Source organism: Dermacentor silvarum, chromosome 9 (genome assembly GCF_013339745.2).
Source record: "Dermacentor silvarum isolate Dsil-2018 chromosome 9, BIME_Dsil_1.4, whole genome shotgun sequence".
Taxonomy (NCBI): Eukaryota; Metazoa; Arthropoda; class Arachnida; order Ixodida; family Ixodidae; genus Dermacentor; species Dermacentor silvarum.
This window is the reverse complement of record NC_051162.1, coordinates 52,794,237-52,822,224: the sequence shown is the minus strand read 5'-3', so window position 1 is coordinate 52,822,224 and position 27,988 is coordinate 52,794,237. Positions and strand designations below refer to the sequence as shown.

Here is a 27,988-nt window from a genome sequence, read left to right as displayed (position 1 = left end):
CGCGCACCTAATTAGTGCTTATATAAGCTATTTAGAGCAATTAGCTGCAGTAGCCGTGTATGCAAAATGTACTACAGTGCAAGAGATGCACGGCCGCAAAATATACCACGAATAATATGAGCGTTACATCTCATGAATTTGTTTTATAAAACACAATGTATGTATCCTCTTTCAACAAAAATAATCATAGTTTCGCTATAAGGGCGAAGCAGTGAATGCGATAGCAACAGGTTAGAATATTACACGAAGTGAAAGACCCGTAGCTGTAGTGTCAGTGTGAATTGAAGTAAATGTAAGCTAAGTAAGAACGAACGAGCTGTTGTGCTAGGGGTTTTCTGTCTGAATTTTTCCACCGGACAATTTAATTTGTTTATTAAATAAGGTCATCGTCTTTCTTACGTTACCACTACTTTTCCGCATCGGGTACGCTTCAAGCTTCTTTTCCGTCGCGGTATTAAATCCCGGCCACGGCGGCTGCATTTCGATGTGGGTGAAATGCGAAAACACCCATGTACTCGTACTTAGATTTAGGTGCACGTTAAAGAACCCTAGGCGATTCAAAATTTACCGGAGTCCCCCCACTACGGCATGCCTCATAATCAGATCGTGGTTTTGGCACGTAAAACCCCATAATTTAATTTTTTTTCGCTCGCAATTTTTTACTTTCGGAATGATTGGCTTCTATGAACCAACCAGACACGTTTGCGCTTTTTCCGGCCTTCAATGTTCCTGGGCCAACATCTTCCCTTGCCTAGCCTGGCTTTCTTCTCGCTTCTCCGAAATGTTCGTTAAGAGATATGAATGTGACTTGGGCTCTGGTCTTCCGTTCTGTTTCTTCAAAATGGCCTGGATGGAAACAGGAGAAAGTTCTTCACAGCAGCGTCTTCCGGCCTCCTAATATCAGCGCCTGAAACGAGGGACGAACGCAGAAGAGACGTACAGAGCGCTGTGTATGTCTCTTCTATGTTTGTCCCTCGTTTTCGAATTTCCGCTCTAATGAAGTGTCTTCCGCCTCACTTGGTTGAGGCCGACTGAACTGAGAAGTGTTTCTAAAGGTGCGGCGTAAATACTAGCGTAAATTGTTCGTCTTCTTCCATACTCTACCAACTATGTAATAACAGAGCTCAGAAAGAGATTTTATTGGCAGGAAAGACCGGCCTTCCTCCATCCTTGGCAAACACAATAATGAATTTAGTGACCTCGGCGAAACTGGCCGGGACGAAAAAATTACTCCATCTCCCGCTAAAGGGAACCATGTGTAGATGCGAAGAGCGGGGAGATGGTTAGCTTGAGCGGGAGATGTTTCGCGGCAGCGGCCCGAGCGCTCATCGCGTCGCTGCACAGGAGAGAGAATGAGGCGCGCGCGCTCCGTCATTTTCAATTTTCATACCGCGGAACTACCGTGGCGCCCCCAGCGGAGTATGCAGCTGTCGCACCACCTGTCGTGCGCGCCGCTCCGCATTCCTAGAGGAGAGAGGGGGAGGGGGGCGTAGGAGAGGAGAGAGAGGGGCAGGGGACGCGCATGCGCTGTGGGACGCGGGCGCCGCTCCGTAGAGGATTCCTAGAGGAAAGGGGGAGCGTAGGAGAGGAGACAGAGGGGACGCGCATGCGCTGTGGCGGTGTGGGACGCAGGACGGACAAAGCCTCCGCCATAAGCTGCTTCGCATCTAAAAAGGCCGACGCCGCAAAGAGTAATAACACGTCAAAAGAGGACGTCACATTTCTAAGGGAGATTCCCGTAAACAAAGTAAATTAGTTGCTGTGAAAATAAATTTGGTAAATTTTGGCCTGCGTGGGAATCGAACCCGGGCCTCCGCGGTGCGAGACGAGCACGCTTCCCTGAAGCCACGTTTGCTCCACGGTTGTGGTTTACTGAAGATATGCCGAGTTCGTGCTTGATTGCACACGTCACGTGGTCTCAAAGACGCGCGCTCGTGCCAATGCTCGCGCGTTCGTAGTCTTCTTCCACAGCTGGCTCCAATGCCACTGATCATGCCAGCATTCCCACACTGCCCCTCGCGCCCGTGCCACTGCTCCCGCGTTCGTCGTCGTCGTCTTCTTCCACAGCAGTCAGGCTTTCGCCTTCACGTTTTACAAACGTGTAACACTTGATTAATTTTTCTAAAGTCTTATAACATGTTCTCACGTTTTCGCATGACTGATCAAGCTGCGGGAACAGATGAATTGGTTTCCCATGGTAACAATGGGAGAAAATGAACCACAGAACGAACGTCGCGCAGTACAAACCCGCCCACGGAGCGAAATAAGCCCGTTCTGCGAGACAACACTTTTTTTTGTCTTTTTCTTCATTGCGTTAGTTTGCCTTGCGGCATCAAAAGGAAGTGTTACACATAATCGTGCAGCTCTGTCTCTTGCATAAAGTCCAAAAAATAAGGAGCGGTGATGAGGGCCAAAGATCCACTTGTGTAAGTCTGGCGGCCGATTAGGGCTCAGATGACGTCGACGAGCTGATTGCAGACCAGGGCATGTCTTACAAAGGGAAGGCCAATAGCGATCATCATCATCACCGTAACACTTTTCTTCGTTTCCCGGCCACCGCAGTCCCATCGCCATCAAGAAGGTGGCACGCCATCTTGTGCGGAGCGCCCTGCCTCCGTAAATCCCAGCCTACGCATCGCCCGAGATGGCTTCGTTCCCCGAGTTCCCGCTGCCTGGAAACGAGAGCCTCAACGATGTGGTGCGCGACCTCCTGAGCGGGAACAAGTCGCTGTCGCAGATCCAGGTCAACAGCGAATACGTCATCACCTGGAACGGCTTCTTCAACATCATTGAAGTGGTATGGCACAAGCGCGGGGCTCTCATGAGGCAGTGTCTATTCTCCCGGCAACTGGGAGAATTTCTGAAATGAATTTCTGCCGGCACTCGCCTCCTATTGGCTCTCGGAAGGTTAGATTAAGTTAGGTTAGGCTAGGTTAGATAAGACTAGGTTAGATTGGGTTAGGTTAGGGCACACCTGCAGGCAATTTTTCCCGCCAGTTCTTCCCGGCAGTTTCTCACGTGACTTCCAAGCGCCAATAGGAGGTGAGTGTCGGGATAAAAATCGCTTCAGAAATTCTCCCGGCTGCCGCGAGAATAGACTCATCCCTGTAATAATGGATGTGCTGTTTAGTTTTATTTAGACTATACCGAAGCGTTTGATTTCCGCCATCTTGAGTTCTTAGTGCTGGCCATTTGTTTTTATTTTTTGCTACTAAATGCACGGTACTAAAGCCGAATCGTATGGACTATGTTTGGACGGATGCATTCGGTCGACAGGATCGTGACTGAGAGGTGGGCTAGTTGGTGTGATCGCATAATGTGAAAATCAGTGCAAGAAACGCGGATAACAACGCGGTCGCAGCCTTTTTTTTTCTTTTACATGTACTTGTTGCTCAAAATAGGTCAACGCTAGTGTTTGTCATCTTCCAATTATTGTCCGTGTTTATTGCGCTGTTTTTCACATCATGGTTTGGTGACTGTGATGCCGCCAGTCGATCGACGCAGCGACTGGAGGGGAAGAACCGACAACCAAAGGCCTGCGTGGCGCAGATCACCGAGCGGCACGGAAGAAAAGATGAGCCGACGAGAACCAATAGGAAATAGACAGACTTTCTTTTCATCAGCGCTTGGTTAAATACATAGCAGAAGAAGAAAAAAAATACCAACAACAATAAACTAGGAAGGAGAAGCCAACATCTGTGACGCCACCCCGCCTTTCCAGTGGCGCCCATGTGTGCGTTGACTCTCTGGAAATAGGCCCTTCTTGGTGGCCAAACCGTTCAAGCATGGAGGAAGAAAAAAGTTACAGTGACGTTTCACTTCGTGAACGCGGGTGACGCGCTAGCGTATGGGTGCTATAGCGCACACGAAGGTATTGGCGCTCGGTGCTCCTAGACACCTAGGTCTAGACCAGGCGCGTAGCCAAGGGGGGGGGGGGGGGGGGGCTTCAACCCCCCCCCCCCCCCGAAATTTTTTCATGCTGGCATGCACCGCCGACCAAAACTACCACCGACGCCGGCAATCATTCTGGATTTTGTCTACAATGCCTTTTTCACGCTTGAAAAGACATTTCAGCACGAACATTGCGAACTCGAGCTATATTTCGTGACACTGCCCTTGCACCTGGAGTCACGTAACGCAAGGAGCCCCATCCAAGCACAAACTTTCAACGGCTTTTTGATAGCGAGCGGGCGCGTTGCGGCATCTCGCAGCGGCCGCGGAATATACGGAGCGCATGGATTTCAATTACGAAACTTTATGGGTGTAAAGTTCTCATAAACTTTTGACGCGAAAGGTGCGCTGACATTTCCAAAGGCATGCTTTAAAAGATTTTCAATTCTAGAACTTTATGGGGTTAATGTTCTTATAAACTTGGGCCAAAATGCGCGCACTGGAGCCCTCCTGTCCAAGCCGTTCCAGAAATGGAAGCACGCGCTCGCAATCTTCCACACACACGAAAATACTAAATATCACCCGGACTGTCAGCTAGCAGCTGATACTTTCCTCCAAACATTTTCAGGAAGCGTGCCCAATTTGATTGATCAGCTGGACCAGGGCAGGCAAAGTAAAATATGAGAAAACAGAAGAAAGTAAACGGCCTATTATTGAGATTTTTTTTTTTTTTTTTTTTGCGGGCGACAAGGTTTGGCTCTCCGTGGCCACAGGGACAGGGACCCCATGGATTTAAGCAATGCCCCTGCTGAAAATACATGCATTTTCAGAGTGCTTCTTTGCATGCGAGCTGATTGTGGAGATACATATCTGAAGAACCATTTGGAAGGTTGCCCCAGTAATGCCTCGTATTTAAGCCCAGACGCACAAAACCAAATAATAGAAATTTGTGGTGAGATTATCAAAGAAAGCCTAGATTCAAAAGCAGGCTGCTTCTCCATACTTCCTGACGAAACGACGGACATCGCTGGAATCGAACAGCCTACTGTTTCTGCAAGGTACCTAAACAGGTATGCCAACGACATCGAGGGAGTGTTTTAGGTTTTAGCACCGGTATAGATAACCATCTCTCATTGCGACAGCATGTTCTATGTAAATGTGTAAATACTGCTGCAGCTTCTAGTCACCCTTCCAGGGACCACTGCCAGCGCAGAGAGAATACTTTTTTAGCAAGAGTTTACTAAAAACTACTTGCGCTATACAATGTCTGCGGAACGCATGGTTAGGCTGGCGCTTCTATACACCCACAGAGACTTTGGCATCAACGTGTCCGAAGTCGTTGACCGCTTCGCTCAACTTTCCCGCCGAGAGAAGTTTGTCCTTTAGATAGCGAAGCAGCAAAAATCAATGCAAGTAAAGAGCACTGTTCCTTCAGGTTCATAAGTTCTTAATTATGAAAACGTATGACCACTCATTAGCTTTTAGAACCGCAGAAATTTTCGCCGTTTATTCTAGCAGTTGGCATCATGATCACAATTATCACGCGAATACAAAAATTACGAGAATACCAATAACCAATTTTGACCGACCTTGCTCATTGAAAGCCCGGCCCACGCGGCTTTCGCCAAAAACACACTCGGATATTGGGTAGTTCAACTTACCGCATCATCTGTGGCCTTCGTTTGTCCTTTTCTTTCATTTTCAGCTACCTGCTTTTATTTCTTTTTTGAAACGAAGGAACACCCTCCTTTAATTTTGGGTGCAGAATAATTGTTGGCGTTGTGCAGGCAGTTAAATTACACATTTTCGTACTGATTTATGCATTATTCCTCTATTATTCTACCCACATGGCGATGTCGCGACCGCTGCATGGCCCAAGTACATAACACGATTTCTGGGATCATAGTTATGTTCTTGCCTAGATCATCTGTATTTCTGTGCGCAAAGTTACTATCTGTGACGGAGCAACATGTTTATTTGTCTTATTTGACGCATTATATACACTGACGTTGGCTTAAATGCGTAGATTTATTGGAGACTGATACGTATTTTTAAATATCTTATTGCGAGGTTTTGTGTATACAAGCAGTGAACTTTGTTTCCAGCGACTCTTTTTTTTGCCCTTTAGCGAGTTGTGTCTTCGCATTTCTAATATATACTTTGCAGAACTCCCACTTTTTATTTGTACTCACTGTTGCGAGTACAAATTACAATACACGACGAATTACAGCTGCTCCTGCGCAATTGATTGTAACGAGGGATAGCGTCATTGAGGTTTCTTCCTGGCCGTTGCATATGTAGAAAATTGTAAACAAGGTTATTGAATGACAAAGATTCATCAAAATATTTCTCCTCAGCTTATTCATTTCATGGCCTTTGCGTTTTTCATATAAGCTGCATGCACTGCTTTGCTGGTTTCGAACTGATATCGACTCTTTTTGCGGCGATCCCGTGGGCACTGCCATATTTGATCACGTGGTGACGCGTCCATTGCTTGCCTCAACTGCCTCCGTTGCCTCCTTGTTTACAATGGAAGTGTATGACGCCGGCGCGGCTTAGAAAACCTCTGTTTTCGGAGATATCGTAGACGGTGACTAGGTGGACGACACGAAGCTTTTATCACAGCTTCAGAGAACATGCAAAAGCGCTTTCGGAGCTGATTAACCTATGTCCAAACGGCGCAAGCAGTGTATATGGTGCTTCTTCTAATAGCGGGGCTAAATATGCATTCCAAGCTTTCCGATTATGAATTCAGTCAGCATTAGTGTGTTTTGCTCTTTGTTCTTTATTCGGCAAATATTTTGAAGCAGTGGCTTGTCAGTTTCTGACTCAGTGAAGTTCCTCGGTGTGGCCACTATCTGATTATTTTCTGCCAAATCACTCGCGGGTGTGCTCAGTTCCGAATCCGATAGATTTGTTCTTGCTGCGCACAAGGCTTGAAACGTAGCTGTTTTGTACATTGTAATACCTTGTAGCAAATATATATTACAGCTATAACTTGCTTACCATTGGTGCGCCATAGGTGTAGTCCGTCATTTATTGTGTGTATCCAGTGCGCATATATTCAACTGTGCGTCCATTCGCTTATTCTTGATACATCGGTGATAGAGTGGGCGTAAGTTTTCCTGCCATTCGGGACAGATGTGTATAGATAACGTGCGCGAAACTTACTATGACAGGAAGCGGCGCTACTCCCTTTGTCATTGTTTAACGATTGGTACTCACTCTTGCCGACGTTCTGGAGATGAAGCCCTTTCTTTGAAGGTTAGCGATACAAGGTTGGCGGATGAGCAAATTTCTGTAACCTCGAGGAAATCCGTACATCACGAAGTGCCGGTAACACGTTCGGACAGTTGCAGCAGCGGTCCGCGAACTTCGCCACACAGATTCATTCTATTCCTTAACATGCCAGTCACTATTTTTGCAGCCAACTACTGCACGCGTCTTCAATCCACATTATTCAATCTAGCATTATTGGAGCACAGTGTGTTAGCGAAAACTCAGTTGCATTTCCGACAGCTGATAGCACAGAAGCAAGATATAGAAGCGGTAATGGTTTCGTATGCGTGCGCGGTCGCTGAGGAGAGGTATGGCGCGCCGCCGTGAGCGCCATCTCGTTTCTCTAAAACAAACTGCTCCGCGAAAAGGGTCAATGGTTCTAAAGTTCATGTGATGTTTTCTTTACTTAATAATTAGAAAAAAATGCGGAAGCATTGATATCAGTTATTTCTGCCACAATTTTTGGGGCATACGAATATACTCTTATATGAAAACACATATTTTAACGGACAGTGCATAGCGTTCAATAATTCGTTTGCAGCATCTATTATACAATGGAATTGGCAATGCAGTTATTATTCATGCATTTGATCCCTCGACAAATTCTATGAGGAGGAGGCCGTGCTGCAACCTGAGCCCCCCCCCCCCCCCCCCCTGAACAAAATTTCTGGCTACGCCACTGGTCTAGACACCTAGGCGGGCACCATCGCCAACCGAGACGGCTATTGGAATGAGCCCATAACAACTTACGCCGTAAAACGCGAGCAGCTCTTCCTCGGGTTTTCTAGGCTTACTACAGTAAAGACCGGCCCGATGGTTGTCGCAGTGGGCCCTGTGAAACCCACAAAACAAAACCGCGGTTCGCGTAGCTAGATACGGTATCAATGACATGTACTCGGAAAGTGAAGCATATTCAACTGCGCCCCCCCCCCCCCCCCCCCGTTATATATGCAAAACGAGCCCTAGGCTCGTGTGTCGCACACAGATCTTTAGGCTGACTGGGTATCAAGTGCTTCCACGCATCCCTTGTAAGCATGGATGTAAGAGCTTTCGAACGTGGCTGCTGATTTACCCGCGACGCGCCGCGGTTGCTTCGTTCGCTAAGGCGTTGCGCTGCTGAGAACGAGGTCGCGGGATCGAATCCCAGCCGCGGCGGCCGCATTTAGTTGGAGGTGAAATGCAAAAACGCCCGTGTGCTTGCGTTGTAGTGTACGTTAAAGAACCCCAGGTGGTCAAAATTAATCCGGACCCCTCCACTACGGCATGCCTCATAATTAGAACTGGTTTTGGCACGTAAAACTCCAGAAAAGAAGAAAAAGAAGATTTACCCGCGCTCGAAGCGATTGATACAGATCGACTTCGACGAACACAAACTGTCCCTGACTGCAGTACAAGGTAAGGAATGCTAAAACAGAGTTATCCAGGTCACGTTCCCGTTGTTTTAAGCAGTAATAAACAAACACGAGAAAATGTATATCTTAATATTCGACATTGACAGGTCGATAGACCTTTATTGCAGCGGTTCTCTCACTACATTATGTTATTTTTTACACAGCCGCCCGCATTCCGACGCTCTTCGAGTGGCAATTTGCTCGGTTCTGCATATTTTGAGCATCTCCTCGCCTTGTTTGCGCAAGGCAAACCGCAGTCTACAAAGCTAACGCGTGAAGAAGCATCTTGACCACATTATGACATTTACGCAGTTCGATGAGAAGCTTTGCGGTATCATCAAGTTCACCTTAGTGGGAGTAGAATTGTCGCACTTCATTCGGTGCAGCCAGATATAGCAGTGTGTTTGTTGTCGCTCTCTCCGCGAAGAGCGCTTTCCTGGACTCCCGGTGGTTGCTGCACCCGAAAACGCAGCACCCGGGCATTTCCTGTCGTTTTATTTTACGTCTACGATACATGTGCCCTAAATTACACAAAATTGAAACTCCGACCTCGTCGATGGCTCATGCGCGCGGCGTGTGCGAGCGGTGCCTTTGTCTGCTTGCCCACTCCAGCGCGGCGTGGAACATCTATGGCGGAAAGTGATCACCTGACGGCAATCGACCAATCAGCGGCGCGGCGGCGAAGAGAAAAGGGCTGCGGTACTTTCCAGGTTCCAGTGACTTTAGCAGCCACCGGAGTAGAATGCCCCCTGTGCTTTCCGTGCGACGGAAGACAGCGCGCTTTCTCCCCGCTTTTTCCTCTTGTGCACTCGATATTGAGCAGCCATCGTCGGCTCAATATCGAGAAATTGCCGCTTGCCTACTCGTGCTCACGGCCGATTTCCCATGAGCCTTTTGTACCGTGTGTCTGAGCTAAGTTAGCCAAGATGTTCAACAAAAAATACATTTAAAAAACACGGTGCAGGTTACAATTTAAAGACCTACGGTGTTTGGCCGTCAGATATATGACGACCAAACAACGTATGTTTTGAAATTGTTTATTGCGCTGCTCTTTTTAAACCTTTTTTTATTTAAACAGCTTGACTAATTTTAGACGGGACACCCTACATTTTTAATGACTAGGCTTCAAAATTGTCGCATTACGCTCCCTCCTTGTCCATTTCCTTCCTCCATAGCTATATTATATTACAGAAACTTCATATCGATGACGATTGATTTTAACAGGAAAGGAGACCACAAAGTCTCTTCCGAAGCCGAAATCCGACACAAAAGTGACCACGTTAATTTGACGTCACTTCGCACAAGGCTGACAAATTGTTCAACTAATAGCCGAAGGTGGCGGCGTCCAGGAAAGGATAATGAAATCGTCTATACACTATATATACGGGTATGTGGATCAGAACGGCTGATCCTGTTCGGTCTCGCGCTGTCTCTGCAGGTGCTGGCCGCCTCGCTGTTCCTGGTGGTTAACGTGATGGCGGGCGGCGATTCAACGCTTCGCTGCCTGGCTACCGTTGCGTTCGCCATGGCCGTGCAGGGCGTGCACTTCCTGCTGTGCGGCCTCTTCTCGCCCGTCGTCACCATTAGCATCGCCTCCTCGGTCTACGTGAGCGAGCCGCCTTGAATCCGCATTCGTGAACGGCCTTGTCTCCACGAAGATGATGAGGATGATTTATTAAGGCGAAAGCCTTAGATGGCTCGTGGGTCGAAAGATCGTACGTCCGGCGTTACGGCACCAAAATTCATGGTGCCACCATGTGTGGGTGCCACCATGGTGCCACGAACAAAGGTCGTGGGTTCGAGTGCCCCAAATAACTCTACCTTAATTAGGATAGAGTTAATTAAGGAACTCAAACTCACGACCTTTGCTGGGAGTCGAACCCTTAGATGGCTCGATCATGGGTCGAAAAATCCGATGTCCGGGCGATGCTGGGGACCAAAATGGCTCAACCCACCAAATTTAGCGGTAAATAGCGGTCAAAATTGTGGTGTTGTCACCACCCTAAAGCAGCGTTACATGTAGGCTCCCTACAACCCGTGTTGTTAGGGGTACAACACGGCAGCCGAACCAGGTGAAATCCCATTACAACTAATCAGACAGCCGTGCCCAAAGGGCAAGGCACAGCTGACTATAGTGCCATAAAGCAAGTTATTAAAGCGAATAAAATGTAGATTGGGTGGCGTGAAAGCAGGATGATTAGTTATAAAGGCAAAGGTGATAAGGATAAGACGAGCTCGTGCAGGCCAGTTACAGTCCATCGGTGATATACAGAATATTAATGCGAGCCATAAAATTAGAGCTGTCGAAGCGGGTGGAGAAAAATGATATACTGGGGGAACTACAGAATGGGTGCAGGCCAGGCAGACGCTTAAAGGATAATATGTTTGTACAAACTCATTGCATGGAAATTGCAGTAGCTCAGAATAGACCTTTATCGATAGCATTTCTAGATATTAAAGGAGCCTACGACAACGTAGACAGGTAAGTGTTATGGGATATTCTTAAGCAAGAAGGCATAGATGACGATTTCGTGAAGCTGCTGAGGGAGATATATTGAGACAACCGAGTACAAGTTGTGCGGGAAGGCCGGAAATGCAGTGAAGGTGGGGAAGTTCACCGAGGACTGAAGCAACGATGCCCTCTGTCTACACTTCTTTTTACGCTTTATGTTAAGGGCATAGAAAGAAGACTGGAAAAGAGTGAATTAGGGGTTGACTTATCTCACATTCGTAATAGGCAACTAGTGCAACAGAATGTCCCTGGGCTGATGTATTCGGACATAGTGCTACCAGCGGAATATTCAAGTGATTTATAGAAACTTGCGGCTATAAATAGCATTTCAGCGACGAATCTAGGCCTTAAGTAATTAGCGCAGAGAAATCTGGAACTATTATCTTTAATGAAAAGGCGAGTAATGGCGTGGTATCAATTCAACAGGCCATACCCATTGTCATGCATTATAAGTACCTGAGTGTATACATAAACGAAAGAAAGACCGACTCAAGCGTCCACCAATATAATCTAAAAAAAATGTGGGCAGCTTGCATTAATGGTGCAATGCTGGAGTAAACAGCGGAGCTGGTGATCGACCAAGCTTCTTCCAGGTTTTACTAGGCTTGGCTAAGTTTCGCTAGGAAATGCTAAGTGGTGCTAGGCAGGGTATTCCGAATCGGCTCGCCTCCGACGCGCAGATTCTCACTTGGCCGTGCGATGCGCTTCAAGATGAGCGGCTTCTTCTCCGGTTGTCTGGATCTTATTCTTTGGTCGTCCCATGTCAAGGCTTCATGTACTCGCCGCAAAGTCAACGAGCGTTCTGCCGCCGTCTCGGCAGCTCCGAGCTTTATCTCCCCGGTGACGTCACGGCCAAGCTGCGCCTCTACACTTGCCGGGGCGTGTCTGGACGAAACCTGCCGAGCCGCCGCCAGAGGCGCCCGCTGCAGTCCCGGACACCGCGTGCGTTCGGCGCGAACGCGGGGAAACGCGCACTGCGTCGGCAGCAGCTCTGCGCGTTGCCTCGTTGGTGCTGCTACAATTTATTTCTCTCTATCTCGCCCTAATTTTCTCCTCTTTCCCCTCCTTCCTTCTCCTTAACGTCCCATGTCAAGGCAACATGTGCACGGCACGGAGAGGTGGCGAAGCACACGCTGCTCCGCGAGGTGGTTGCTAGGCAACGTGCGGTGACGTCATCGCCAAGTGCAGTTTTTTGGCCTAACCAAGAGCTTAAACAGCTCCGGTGTTAAAATGAAAGGGAAGCGGAATGCGGCAATAATTAAACAGAGCACTTTGGGGCTACAATAAACACGATGTTGTGCGAGGAATTTGGAAATATGTAATGGTGCGAGCGCTAACATTCACAAATACAATTCTCCGCTTGCATGGCCTGCACGGTGAGCGTTCTTTCAAAACTTTTAGTTTACCGTACGGGAACTCAAACGTAAGGAAGGTGGTGTAAAGCTGGGTGCCGTCTGGTGCCTCGTGCTAAACGTATCCAAGCCAAGACAATCCATTAGCAGCCATCCTGTTGTTGCTATGGGGACGCGTCTCGTTAGGCCTACGGGTGCCGGAATCTCCGAACGGTGTCAGAAATTGGAAGCGCTATGCGCTCATAACTACCGTTTCAAGTGAGTTTAGAGAAAGCGAAAGTCCATTTCAATAGTTCCTGGACCTGAACATAAGTGAGAGCGTAGCCATCACGCAAATTCGCGGTGAAGCGGGAGCCGTTGGTGCCGCCATGTTTGACAACGCTATTGTTAGCGTTCGTATACATTACGAACGTTAAACTGGCCAAATAACGTACGTTATCATAGCGCACGTAAACCAGAGCAATCCAATAACGTTCAGAGCATGCGCAGTGAGGACGACGCTATTTACGTACGTAATGCGTTGACGTTTGGTTACAAGTGCTAAACTAAAACTGTCTCTTGAAAGAACGTGCACCGTAACGTCCAGCAAACGTGCTTACGTTTTACGTACGTAAGACTAGAAACGCTATTCTAAAACCGTCTATTATCGATGTGTGAACATTGTCGGCTACAACAAGCTATTTTCCACATTCTTTCTCATTTTCTCTATCTCTCCCCGTGCGGGACAGCGATGCCTTGTGACAGCGACAATGCCTAATTATTCTTACTTGCCTGCGTGTCGGTCCGGCTGCAAGGGCGCCGAACAAAATGCACCCGAGTATGGTTTCCGTACCGACGCAGACCCACAAAGAAGTGGAAGTGAGCCATTCCGCCGCGAGAGACCCTCGGCTTCACATTTAATTTAAAAAAAATGTTCGTGTGCATGACAACCATTTTGATGCCGATGACAGTATTCGTGAATAGGTGGGCACCATGAACGAAAATGTTGTGTCCTTGCGACGCGAGCAACCTAAGCTTCAGGCGAAGATTTCCTGACCAGGAAAAAAGTACAGAAAGACTTTGCTACAACTATAAGCGAACTAAAAAAAGTATAGAAAGACTTTGCTACAACTATAAGCGAACTAACTAGATTAATTGAACTATATAAGTTAACTCGATAAACCACCTAAACTACAACAAGCCTAGCACTAACAACACTAGCAAACCCAACTGAACTAACTGGTTACCCGACTAAAAACTAGTTAAACTATCTTAACCAACCGAACTGAACCGTATAACTAACTTAAGAAATACTTTACCCAAAGTAAATCAAACTACTTAAACTAACTTAATAACTGACTGAGATAAACTATGACTACCTAAACTAATATATAACTAGCTAACTAAACTAAGTTAACCATTGACCTGCCTTAATAACCCAACTATAGTACTTACGAAACAAATAACAACCTAATGACTATAACTACACAAAGTTAACTACACTAATAGTCAGCTATTTATCTAAGTAACTAGTTAACTAAGTTAACTTACTAAACTAAGTAAACTACTAAATAACCGAAATAGTTAAACTGACTAAACTTACAAATATCTAATTCACTAAGCTAACTGACCACATCCTAACTACCTGACCTAACTAACAAAGTATATCATAACCTAATTAAATGAACGAAATTAACGAGATCAAACGGAAAATAGTGGAAATAGAGACAGTTACCTGACCAGAACGTTAATGGCCCTGTGTCGCAAAAAATTCGGTGTCGGCATTGGCTGCGTTGTCGGTTAGCGAAAAATCATTCCGAACCACACAGGCCCTCCGCGTGGCGCAGAGGCGTTGCTGAAGTAATTGAATTTCGGAAAGTAAAATGCGTTAGAAAATTCGTGAAGTACGACTTATACACAACATATAGACATGATAGCGTCGGATTGTAATTTGAATTTACGATAAAACGTAACTCTGTTACGCGGAAACTCAAACGCAAACCCCTTTTACAGCTGCCGTTTGAGGTCTGTCTTAGTGGGAGCGGCGCGCCCCGCTCAGTTCCTTGCAACGCCATGCAGATGGCGCTCGCCTCCTCACATTCGCGGCAGCGGCGGCACCCGCTGCGCGGGAAAAAGAGAAAAAAATGTGGTTGATCCCTCTTATATAGGAATCGGTATAGAACACGAAAGTGAAACGTGTCTTCACAGAAGTAGTGTAATGTTTATTGCACATTGATATATAATGTCTATTGGTGTTTTGTGGCTAAAGCGCCCTTAGGCGTTGATGCACCCACGCTGACGCCTGGTGGCACGTCTCCTCCATCACGACTACCAACGTCGATGACCATGAGCAACCGTCGTGCATATGGAAGCTGCACTACGCTGCACACGCTAGCACAACGCGAAAGACGAAGCACGTAACTGACACACTAATACAACGCGCAAGACAAAGCACGTAACTGAATCGTCACCGAGTCAAATCAGCGCGTACAGCGCGTCGTAATTGCAGCCTCCGCGATCAACTTCAGAAACATTTTCAGAGCTAATTGCGGAGGCCACGCTCCGCTGTGCTGAGTACGGTGAACGCCACCTAGGTGGCGTTGGTAGTGCTTCTTGATGCCAGCGTCCCTTCGAATGCTGGCATCGAGGCGTCGTAGTGCTGAGACCACCGAAGCGTTCACTGTCGGTGCGCGTTAGTGTCATAATGCAGTACTTCTCTTTTCTGCTCGTAGGCGGCGGCACCGCCCCGAGCAAGAGCGCGGGTACGCGGAGGAGTGTTAGATATATAAGGCGCGTCTGTGTAGCTCTCTGCAAATGCGTTTGTGGCGCAATGGGTTAAACGCTCGGCGATCTATCGTCGCGGACCGAGAGGTCGTGGGTTCGATTTCCAAATTTTGCATGTTTGTGGAACTTTTTCTTCTGGTTTCTTTCTTTGTAATATGTTCGTGTACATTGTAAGAACGTCATGTCCGTGACGGAAATACGTCAGTGAAGTCTTGGTGGACCCCGGCATAAAACACTTTCGTGTTAAAAAAGAACCAGAAAGCTCGCCTTCGTGCATAGCGTTCCCCGCCAGCGTTTCCAGGTAAACATTACGGTTACGTAAGCTGCAGTTGCCGGGAAGGGTGAGAATCAGTCACGAATCTTTGAATGCTATCGCGTCCCACGATTAAAGGCGAAGCTTAAGCGTCGTCTTTAACTTTTTGTGCGAGGAATTCGAGGAATCCTACAATGCTGCGTTCTATATGTCGAGCCTAAACGCATCGCGGCTAAATTAGTTTGCATAAAATTTCCGTTCCATGTTCAGTCTACAAAGACGTTGAAGTAAATGTGGGAGAGGCTCCTCCAACGGTAAAAGATTTGCTTGATCCCGCAGCCCATCCCAGCGCGGCAGATCGATGCCCTTCTACTTGCGTCAGCGCCTCTGGTGCCACCTTCTGTCCCTATATGAAACTTTCGAGGAAATTTCGGGACCATACGGAAAGTATATAAAGACCCTGCCAGGGTCCTTAATACGCAAGGACAAGTTTAACCTCTCTATAGTCGGGTACAACTTTAGAAGGCAGCGCACGCACACGAGCCTCCTCCAATGGCCACGCAGTCTAGACTGACGTCACGAGCCGGACGGCTGCTGACCCCGCCGACGGAGAACATGGCAGCCCGCGCTTCTAACGAGGCCGAGTCGCGTCAGCGGGACTATTTCTTTAGTCGCGGAGGCAATCGGCTGTCGCACTTTCGGTCATGGCGGGGCCTCTCCTGCCTTCTTAAGTTGTACTCGACTATAATAAGAAAATGGCACCGTCAATTCCACGGCGACTGACAAGGCGTCCTACGTCTGCGCAGTACGTGTCCTTCCACATCATGGCCATTTTCTTCTTCTTCGGCCCCGGCTTCTGCAGTCTCCTCAGCCTGCACGTGAGCATACTCGAGTGCGCCGGAGGAATCATCGCTGCGGTACGCACTCCCTTCTTTCTTGCCATACAGCATACGTACAAGCCTCGGCACCCGTGTCTAGTGTGCGGTAAGGTTGTGCTTCGGTGTTGTGCAGCGCATCCTATCGGAAGAGCCGCTGGACAGAGACTTGATTATGAGCGTTCGCCACTACGCATGTTGATACCCGATAGTCGCGCGTCCTTGCTTTGCATTGGTTCGAGTATAGTTCGAGATTATCAGTTAGGCTAAACGATAAGTGAAGGCAGACATAGCACAAGCTTGGCAGCCATATGTGAATGTGGTACCCACTGATTTGCACTATAGATAAGTGGTGGTATTACAGTGGCTGTAGTAATGAAGTCATCTTTCTTTGCCGGGTTGCATCATTTGTAAGCACATATGCAGATGCAAGGGAAATAAAAATAAATAAATTAAAAAGTAAGATTTCTGCGACATTAAATTGGGCAGAATCGGAGCCCAACTTCCAGCGAAGCTGTTTCAATTGAGCAATTGCATGTGATATTTCAATTGCCTGTAATTAAACCGCACAGTTTGAAGCACTTGCTTAGGAAATTTTACCACAGCACGTATACTTCAACAGATCTTTGTACCTTGACTGTTCCCTTCATTTTCACGAAATTTGATCTCGGTGGTTTTTTAATGGGGCCCTGAAGCATTTTTCGAACTAATCATAGAAGGACCTCACTATTAAAGGACGTCTCACGAATCTCATGCTGCAAGAAATTTTCGAATCGTTCAAATATAAGTGGAGTTGTCGCACCGATACGCGACTATCTTCCTCTCTAAATTTTGTCGCCGTTCACGCGCTTGGAAGCTACACAGGAGAGAAGCCAAGGGGGCAAAGCCTCGCACAAAAGTTGAGTGTCTCGGCGGCGAGATTGGCTTTACGGCGAAAGAGCTGGTCGCGGCACCCCCGTGGCGGCCGCGGTAGACTATACGCTACGTTGCATACCGTAGTTAAAGCGGAGGCCACGCGTAGCAGACGCAGTTACGCACAACTGTCGTGCTTAAAACCGGAAGTGTAAAAAAAAAATGAAATGACTTTTTTTTTGTCTTTTTGACGTCGCGGACGTATACAGGTTTCATTTATTTAACTCAAAGTTATCGATTATGCATTACTGAGAATGTTCCCGGGATAACGAAATCAGACAAAAGCTGTTGGTGGGTCCAGCTGCATGCGATGACGCTGCATGAGGGCATTGCGGGAAGCGAGAGTGAGCTATCTTTCGCTGTTTTAGACATGAGATTGTAAATTCCCGGCTGTATGAAGTGCGATAAAGTTTTGCTCACATGTTCACAGGAGCCTTTTCAACAGATCGGCAGTGTTTTCTTAGCATGTTCAAAATGTGATTCAGGGCCCCTTTAATAGTTATTCCAATGCAGCTAGCTTAATTCTACGCCGTTTCTTAAAACGCACAAATAACACTGTGGAGCGCCTGCATAAGTAATTTACTACAAACGCTGTAAATAACCTACACACTTTGAACTTTGTCTACGCATCACCCATAACTTTTCCCTTATTTCCCTTTGCCCATAAACAACACTGTGACTTGTTTTAACTCAGGACATCCTGGACGCCTCGTGTAACGCCGCGCGGCTAGATCTTCCTTGTGTTCTTGGATGTTCCTTGTGCAGGAGACTTTCTTTCAGGCGTGGAAAAAAAAAACCATTTAAGTAGCACTTCTTGAGCAACAGAAACCTTGATTGGAAAAATTTCAAGACGGCCTGCAATATTCACATTCAGACTTTTACTCTGATTATAGTATTTCAGAAGTTCATGAATTCATAATAAATATTTACAATAAATACAATCGATACAATAATACAAATATAATAAATACAAAAAATAGTCTGACTTGCTCCAAGCGACGGCAAACAACGCTACCCTAAGTCTGTCCAGCTACGTGGCACTTGCATATTCTACTGCGATAACAATTATTAATTGGAAAATGAGACATCCACGCAAACGTAGCAATTGCTACAAAGGAAACCGATGCGGGTTCCTCGAAAGAAAAGCCTCACAGTTGAAGAAAAATTCATTTTTCATTAAATTACTTCTCTCCTCCTAGCGTGCTTCTGCTTAGTTATTACGTCAAACGAATGCAATTATATGGACACTCGAGGTGCATATCTGCCGTCGTCGTCGCCGTGAGGTTCCGTATAAAGTCTACGGGCGATAAAATTGTCGCCGTACGCTGTATGTGCGAGTGAAAGGGTGCGACGGTGAGCCGGCAATCGCGGCTCGCGCAGGCAAGGGAGGGAAGCGGGAAGGACGCGCACAACGCTCCGGAGGAAGGGAGGTGGAGGGGCCTCGCTTGACCGCGGCCGCACGGTCCCGCCGGGCTGGAACGCTCCGGGGGTCGTGAGGGTGGAGGCCGCGTACTACGCCGCGCGCTTCCGCCCGGGCGGCTGTATCTCGAAAGGCATCGGCGGCGGGGGTAGAGGACACCCTCTCTGTGTTTTCGCGGCGAAGATCGCGTTGATGCGAGCGCCGGCATGAAGCTCAATTCGCTCGCTGCTGCTGCTGCGCTGAATCACTCCAGCGTCTTGACAGAGTTTCCGCGGTCATCGAGTGAGAAGCGTTCATGTCTGCATGGGCGCGCGTGAAACCATGCTTGCTAATTTAGTTAGTGTGCCTATGTTTACAAGTTTATACGGCTGATAAAACTACTATCCTTACTTTGTATAAGTGTCCACGAATTTGCTATCGCAATAGATGCTTTGCCTTTCGGGCGAAACTGCGACATTTCTTTTTTAAATTTTCGCGCAAGTTATAGGCACACACGGTACACAGAAGAACGGGGTTCTCACCGGCTGTCGAGATTACAATTTTTTCGTTCTTGAAAACGAAGTCTCACGTACAGTGTTCATTACGACAGTGTTTCGTGACGTCGTTGTCCCGTCTCTGATTGCAGATAACAGCCGTGGTGTTGGCCTGCGTTCACCTCGTGCACGCCATCTACTGTCTCACGGGCTCAGTGACCAGACACCACAACATCAACATCGCCGACTTGCGAAATACTTTCTCGGACCTCGTCCATTGAAACCTGTGCGAGCTGCCAGTGCCTCGCACGGGACGTAGTCGTATGCTTGCCGTTGTTCGAACATAAAACCTGCTCGCGTATTTGCCCCGTTACTTCACCTCTGCATGGCCTCAGCTGTCGATGGGCAGCCCACGGGTGGAAATTGCTGTCTAATCGGCTGCATCGAACATCAGGTTACAACTGCAGGGACGTGCTAAAATGAGATGGTTCTAATACGAATAGAATAATCCTTCATATAATATTCGCGTTAGATTCAAGAATTACCTATTCGAAATTGTCGAATATTCGTTGCAGTTCAAATATACGGGGCAACGACGCTTCTGAGAGAATATCGAGTGAGTGAGATCGACGCAAGTGAGAACAGTACCGAATGATTCTGCGTTGCTCAGAGGCGCCATGCAGTTCCTGACTGAATGCACTCGGCGGATAACTTCTGCTCAATAATTTACAGTTTACAGTATTTTACAACAATTTAATTTACTACAATGATGTCTTGCTTTTAGGCAGCTCGTATACGAATCTGTAGCGTCTATTGATATTTCCGTCCATTTGAAACAATGCGCGTTCCGCAGTATCACAAGTATCTTATTCAAACATAGCACGCTACGTGCATCTGGTCACGTGTTAACTTGTTTAATTGTTATCCTTGTCATGGTGCACGGGATAACTTACGAGACTTGTTTCTCATTTAAAAGCTCCCGAGTTTGCCGGTCGTGCAGTGGCGAACAACATTACACGCATGTCATAAATGCCTCAAGCAAGTTAGTTTTTGGCCGAATGTGAGCCACGCAAAATTGATTTGTCGCTTTCTTTATAATTCAGAAAATATTCAAGTCGATATACGAAATTCATTCTTAATGAAATATTCATGTTCGATTCGATGCGAAAATTTGTCTACATTCGAATTCGCTATAAGATATATGCCGGGGAAAACGGTAGTAACTGGACCGTTAGTCCTAAAAAGGGCGCTTTCGTCCCTCAGGGGACTAACTGCAGGAGTGTGCGTGCCGTGTGCAAATTTCGGAGAGTAAGGGTTTAGTCCCTGGTCCGAAAGAGAGCAACGGGAGGACGAACGGCAACAGTTACTCCCCATGCACTCTGCTGTTTTCGTCCGTGTCGTGGTGTGATGCGGCGAAAACGGTATTGTCTATAAATCGTGAATAGTTCGAAGTTCGTGCACTGTCTATTGAACATGCAAAGCAGTACTTTGTCCCTTCGTGATAAATTGCGTGAAATTTAGAAGGTGGATTGTGAAGAGCCATGCACTTCGTGTGTGCACAATAAATGAACGATACACATTAAACGCGCAAGTCATTGATGGACTGCCACATGTTCTTGGCCAATATATACCTAAGTTCCTTCCGTTCCAAGGAGATTACAAACTTAACTGAAGTGGTGTGTAGCTCAAATGGGGCACGCCAAGCGACAGAGAAGTTAGCCTTCTCTGTCGTCTTGCGTGCCCCGGCCGTTTGCGCTCGCTACACGTACATCACGTGAGGTCTCAGTTTAAATCATCCTAAGAATAATCCGGCAGCGTTCTTTTTGCAGTCGCTTATGGTTGCATGTACACGCAACGTTAGACTCTCCCCGAATAGCAACACGAAATGCCGAGTCTCTTACGTATTGCCGCACCTGCATAAGATGCTCAATCTTGCCTCAGTATCCTGCCTTGACAACCGAGCCTCCATGGTGACGCGGTTAGAGTACCTGACTTGTGATCGTGAGTACGTGAGTTCGAAACCTACTTGTTGGCATTGTTATTCAGCTCAGTAATTTTTTATCAGCCTATAAATGGCTAATTTCGTTAATTCCATCTTTGAGAAGCATCGGAAAGAATGACCGTTACTCCCCTGGAGGAGCATCGGAAAACAGCAACTGTTAGTCCTCGAAGGAGTAACCGCATGGGGGAGTAACAGTTCATCCCCTCTCACTTACCCCCTAAAGGGAGGAATGGTTGTTTCAAATCAATTCCTCCTTTAAAGGAGTAACAACAATACCCCATTTCCTCCTTTTCTTCTTAGATATAGTTTATAATATTGCCAATACCCGCCGTGGTATAGCGGCAGGCTCTGCTTAGCTGGAGGGCGCGGGACCAAATCCCAGCCACAGCGACCGCATTTCGATGGAGGCGAAATACAGAAACGCCCGTGTATCTTGCATTGGGTGCATGTTAAAGATTTAACGCCAGCGAATCCAAAATAATCCGGAATCCCCCACTACTGCGTGCCTCATAATCATATCGTCGTTTTGGCACGTAAAATGCCATAATTTCAGTAGTGCCAATAAGCGCTCGCTCATGTGTATATGCTTCGACTCCTCTCCCCGAAATGGTCTTTCTCTTCTGAGCTGCTGCGTCAGAGTGCTGCGCCTTGTCCACCAGCCTGACTTGAAAAGTAATTACATCTACCCACACCTTAGGAACACATTTCTACTTCCACCCAACCGCACTTCTCACCGTCTGTTCAACTACCTGAGTCTACAACGCTTGCACGGGACCTCTAATGCATTCAACAAATCTTGCTTACCTACCGCTATTGAACTATGGAACGCGCTACCCGATGATATTACTATATCATGAACGTGAACGTAATACAGATAAATTTAGGCACCTATTGCCATGTTTCTTAAACCCTTAACTTACCACCACTGCGCTGTTACCCTAACATCTCCCTTTTGTACTGTTCGGTTGTACTGCCGGTTGTGCTGCCTCTTTTTCTGCCGATCATGCTACCAATTTTGTTTTTGTTTGTTTGCGATTGATTGAGTAACTAGTCATTTATACCATTGTATACCACTGAACCATTGTATAATAATGACTGTAGTGTTTATTGATGCGTTTCGCCCCCCCCCCCCCCCCATTATGTAATACCCTGAAAGGGGTCGTTAAGGGACAATAAATGATGATGATGATGATATGCTGTGTCCACAGACAAATTTTGCTGGCGCATTGCGTATGACAAATGTTTCCGTGGCTTCCACAAGAACGATAAGGCTCGAAAGGCAATTGTAGGGCAGTTGTGGGGATCGAGGCGGCCTTACCCCGCTTCGTCCCCCAGGCTCGGAGACGAGAACCGGCGGGAACCGCCGCCGGAATGGCAACATGGCGGACACGGCTAGCGCGCCGGAGCTAATTTCCCGCGCAAACCGTGCTTCTCCCTCCCGGGGACGAGTCGCCGCGCGAACATACGCCCTGATTGACCTCCCGAGTGGCGGCCCCCGGGCGCCCTCTCCACCTGATCTCTTTTCCGCTGAGCGCTTCATCGCCGTGCCCGCGACAGATGTTCACAGGCCCGCAAGGAGCTGAACACGTTGAGTCTTTGCCCCCGCTACTTCCTGTGCTCGCGCTCGGTGGAACGCTACCCGGTTAGCCCAACGCAGCAGGCGCGCGTACTCGATCGGTCTTGCAGTGAGCTTTTGCCCGTAAGCGCCGTTACTGTCCCACTGTGCTGTGTCTTGGGTGAATAAAGCCGTGTTTGTTGGCGATCTGACTCTGGAGCCTTCTCTGCGCCGTGTCGGGTAGTCGACGAACCCATCCATAGCGCCTTTGTGCGTTGCGGAGTGGAGGAGCGTCGTGCCCTTTCCTGAACGTCGCTCGTAGGGTGAGCTTTGTGCAAACTCATCTCCACAGTTTTGAGTACACTGTACATATGTGAGTATCATCCACCGTCGTGAACGTGTTTTCATGAAGTGTGTGCCACTTTAATTACCATTCATTTTTCTTCAGTAGCAGCACGTCCAGCTTGTGGTTGTATAAGGTTGGGAAGTCATCTTGTTGCTAAAAATCTACGAATATACCTGGGCACAGCGCAAGGAAGACGGCACCAAATAATAATACAACGCGAATGCAGACTAACAACTTCTGTTCGGTGAAGATATGCAAACAGCTAGTTTTGGTAATGTGCGATACCCAAACAGGCAACACGACACCTGGAGCACAAAGCATTCTTACCTGGTCAGGTGACGAAACGATCTAATACTTCAACTCTTTCACAAGCAAGATTAAGCGATGACGTGCTAACACACTTGGCGCCACTCCTGTGAATTGCGTACGCTTCAGAGTTTTCACGCTTTCTTGGGTCCTTGTGTGGCCTAAGGATTCGGAGTCTCCACTGCTCAAAATTTGGTGTAAAACCACACGAAGCTACTGTCGATGACGATGATTTAACGGCATCGCCTTTGAAACGCAGTCGCCTAGCCTGCTTCATTTAATTAGGTATGCTATACATGTTTTTCATTCTAGCATTCTGTATACATCTCCTTAATCTTCCTTTCTCCTCCTCAAAACTTCTTTATCTACCTTGTACTGCCACCTATGCCTATAACGGATCCGGTCGTATCAATCTCTTCGCTGCATTTTTTTGAGCGCAGCTCTTAGGCGCGTGTTCCGGCGGCGAGCGACGGCGTCCTCGGCGTAGCCGAGCGAAGGAGCACTAAGCAAAAGATAAAACAGCGAACGCGGAGCGCAGTGGGGGATGAAAGACGGCGATAGCGAAGAGAGCGCGAGAAAGAAAGCGGAGGAGGAGGGTATGGCGAAAGAGTGAAAAGAAAAGCGTAGTGCCGCACAAGACGGGCTCTGCGCCGACGGTGGCTAACAGATGACGCCAGAGTAGCGCGCGTCGTCTGTTCACCGGTGACGCCAACGATAAGGCATGCGGCGAGCGGGTCCACTGATACCATATATGGAAACAAAGCGCTACATGAGCGGGGATCTGCCTGCGGCGGCTGCAGTACTGGGAATCGCGCCCACGCGTCATCCACGTGCTGCCTCTCGTGATCTCCCGATCAGCGAGGCAGTCGTGCCACACTTCGCTCCGTTTGCAACGTGCCGCACGATACAGATTGTACTCGCCAGTCTATATGGACCCTTTTCGCGGAGCAGTTTGCGCTAGAGGAACGAGATGGCGCTTTCGCGGCGGCGCACCATACGTTGCCTCAGCGAATGCGTACGAATACGAAACCACCACTGGTTCTGCCCTGCTACTGTTCAATCAGCTGTCGGAAATGCAAGTGGGTGGTCGCTAATGCACTGTGCCCAATTCATACTGCAAAATGTGTAACGATAAATGGAAGACGTGTGTGGTAGTTAGCTGCAAAAATAGTGAATGGAATCAACCTGTGTCGCCGCTGCTACATAAGGACTACCTGTGTTTCCGGCCCTTCGCGATGCACGGCTTTCCTCGAGGATAAAAAAAAAAAAACATAATGCATCCGCCTGTGCTGTATAGCTAACGTCCAAAGAAAGGACTTCAACACCGCAATATCGGCACTTAAGAGTGAGTACCGCTCGTTACAAAAGGGAGTAAGGCCGCTTAATAGCATAGTAAGTTTCTCGCACGTTAACTACACACATCCACTCCTACTCGCACACGCTTACACCCACCCTATCTCCACCGTATCAATAATAAGTGAATGAGCGTACACTTGAGTCAATGCGTCGAAGTGACGGCGACTACACCGGCAAGATACGAATGTTGGAAGCTGAACGTTTCGTGACTGTCCACAGAGTAAGCGATGGACTAGCGATAACACGTCTTTGCTACAAGCCACCACAAAGTACAGAACATTTACATTCCAAGCTTTGTGCGCCGCAAGAACGAATCTATCGCAGCAGAGCATACCCTCGAGCGATTGGGCTGAAAATAAACAATCAAATAGTGGCCGCACCAAGGAACTTTACTTAGTCACAAACATGACAAGCCGCTGCTTCAAAATGTTTGTCAAATAAAGAACGAGCACAGTTATCTTGATTTAATTCATAGGTGGAAAATTTGGAGAGCTTGGAATACATTTCTAGCCCCGCTTTTAGTGCAAGCACCGTATACGCTGCTCGCGCCCTTTGGACAAGGCGTAATGAGCTCTGAAAGCACTTAAATGTCCTCTAAAGCTGTGGCCAAAGCTTCGTGTCGTCCACACAGTCACCGTCTACGATATGTGTCGAAACGGAGGTTTGCTGCGCCGCACTGGCGTCACGCGCTTGCATTGTAAACACGGAGGCAGCTGAGGCAAGCAATGGACGCGTCACCACGTGATCAAACATGGCAGCGCCCACGGGAGCGCGGAGAAAAGGGTCAATATCGCGATGTGAAAACATGTATAGAACTGCGCTCAAATTTCGCATTAGGGTGTATCGCAATCGCCGGTGAATTCTTTCTCCACTCACTTCGACAGTTCTATTGTTATGGTTTGCATTGTTATTCTATATATCACCGACTTTACTGTAACTCGCCTGTACGAGTTTGTCTTAACCGCTTTTGCCTTTGTCGATGATGTTCATCTTGATTCCACGTCATCCAAACGGAATTTTTCTAATCACTTGCTACAAAGCATTATTCAGCAGTACTTTGCTCTTTGGATTCTTCGGCTTGATTAGCTGCATTGGGATTTCATCGAGTCTGGCGGCCGTGTTATTAAATACATTCTCAACCGCTATTTTTCAGTAAGTTTTCAGCGCTAAATTTTGATATTTCAGGATTCTCTGTTCCTGCTGGATCTGTTTTAGTCGGGACTGCGCTTTCTTTTTTTGCCGAAGTTATCCCTAATAACGTCTCTGATGTACCGCAACATTTCGTTTCCTTTGAAGATATTCCCGTCTTCATTCCTTATAGCCGTTTGCGAATTTTTTAGTAGGAGTTCCGAGTGCTCTTACATGGTTCCACAATCTTTTTGGTGCGTCTTTGTTTCTCTTGCGAATGTTACGCAGCCAAAGTTCACTTGCGCATTTAATTTTCTCTTGCACGACCTCATTTGCCGCCCTTTTCTTTTCTTGGTAATTGTTCCATCTAACGAGCACCTATTCTTCGTGTAATCCCAACTTTTTGGCTTCTCAATGGTCCCTAGACGCCCGCTTACGCTCTTCGATAGCTTGCTATATTTCCCTGTTCCACCACTTGCGTCGTTTCCACTTTCCACTCCAACAAATTTTTGCGTGAACGGCTAGCTTGCTCCCTCGCCCTGTGTTCAGAGTCGTTGCGTATTCCCTAAGGTGGTCCTTTTTATGTCTTTCTGCGCTGTTCCCAAGTGTTCTCGTGGCTGGACTTACCGCTGCAGCTTCCACTGGAGCCGTCTGTCTCTCGATCTTGGGAATGCTTGAAATATGTTATACGCTATTTTATTTGAATGCAGGTTTTTTCCATAAGGCATAATGCATGGAGGAAGGAAATATACTATGAGGGAGCATTTCATCGTGGAGCCAGTCTTCGCAAGCAAACTTTCTGTAAAGCCGTACCGTTCGCCTATTCTCTCTGCGTGTGTTCCACTTCTGGCCAGCATTGGAGACTGTATACGTAGACAGCTGAAAAGACAGCTGAGGCAGCTTCGAGGCCAAGTAATGGAATGCGTCTTGAGCCGTCTAGAAGACACATGGAAGACGTCTCTGCGACATGACACCACCTCGCGGTAAAAAGAAAGTTGAGAACAGCAAACATTATCTCTGTGTTTAAACTGTTGGCGTCTGCGAACGAATTAAAACCACGACGGGACTTACATTACGCGGATAGGAAAGCATGACTATGTTTTGTTGTGCGCAGAAGACTTTCCCGTTGAGTTTCCAAGCGTCCGGGTAGCAAACCGGACGCTCTCCTTGCTCTCTCTATCTCTCTCTGCGCAGCCGGCGGCCGCCATCTTGTTTGGACGGGAAAGTAGCCTGCATCGTTTTCCACTTTGATGCTATCTCCGCGACGCTGCCTTCTTTGACGTCTTCGCCATAATTGGAGCGACACTTAAGATGGCCGCTGTCTACTTTGCCGTCTACGGCGGGTATTGGAACACAGCCTCAAAAAGGTCGGCCCAACGCGCAACACTGCGCTCGGCGGATTCGGTCCAGTATGCCTGGTTCCCGGTAGGTTTAAATCAATGCGCACTTGTTGGTGCGCTTTGCCAACCGCTCTGTGGACGTTTTCTCCCGGTAGGATCGTGTAGTCGTTTATTTGCAACGTGTACATTTATCGTCTTCCTTTCAACATGCGTTTGTCGCAGCCGTTGTTCCTTTTCTGAAGAGCGTGCGCTGAGCCCTGCTATCGCAGTGGTGGCAGACACTAAAACTTACCGTGACATGATCACGTGTCTGGTCGACCTTTCCTGGCATCAATTTTATCTCCTCGTTCTTTACTTTCTGCTTGAATGGGGCCGGGACTACGTATGCGTACAAGAAGTGTATACTTTGGTATCTGTTGCACATGTTCCGAGCGATCGCTACTAGATCTGGCACTGTGGCGGAAGCCGCCTTTAGGAAATAGACGGGATCGTTCTGGTGAAGAAGTGGACAGGTTGGAGATATTGCGTCTATAGCTTTGCGATCCATTTGCTCCACTTATTCCCGTTTGTCAACCATGTCTGGTTTTAGTAATTAGGCGGTGCTAAAGAAAAGCAGCCCAGTACATTCACTAGATTACATTTTTGTATCAGCTTCACAATGATCACTTTAGGTTATCGTGAGAATATAACATAAATGAGCCTCTCATGTGGGCATTACCAGAACACACCATAACAAAACTACCGTATAGATTTGTGTAAGGGCCGCACTTTTTTCCCACAATTTTGACAAGGCGAGGCCCTTACACGGGACTGAACCAAAAGGTTCAGTCCCGT

At 47.5% G+C, this 27,988-nt stretch overlaps 1 protein-coding gene across 1 annotated transcript; it reads left to right on the top strand.

Moving 5' to 3' along the window:
• The first annotated feature begins 2,523 nt into the window (after positions 1 to 2,523).
• Positions 2,524 to 19,473, top strand: LOC119464742 (uncharacterized). Its single transcript, XM_037725700.2, has 4 exons — positions 2,524 to 2,797; positions 10,000 to 10,167; positions 16,248 to 16,358; positions 19,274 to 19,473. Exons 1-4 carry the CDS (start codon positions 2,645 to 2,647, stop codon positions 19,400 to 19,402), a joined length of 561 nt encoding a protein of 186 aa, XP_037581628.1. The 5' UTR covers positions 2,524 to 2,644; the 3' UTR covers positions 19,403 to 19,473.
• Positions 19,474 to 27,988: the final 8,515 nt, after the last annotated feature.

What these genes read in the sequence shown, in the direction of transcription:
- LOC119464742 (XM_037725700.2), top strand. Translation starts at nt 2,645, where the DNA reads ATGGCTTCGTTCCCCGAGTTCCCGCTGCCTGGAAACGAGAGCCTCAAC. An exon ending in TCTTCAACATCATTGAAGTG is followed by an intron (nt 2,798 to 9,999) that starts GTATGGCACAAG and finishes CTGTCTCTGCAG; the next exon opens with GTGCTGGCCGCCTCGCTGTT. An exon ending in GCATCGCCTCCTCGGTCTAC is followed by an intron (nt 10,168 to 16,247) that starts GTGAGCGAGCCG and finishes ACGTCTGCGCAG; the next exon opens with TACGTGTCCTTCCACATCAT.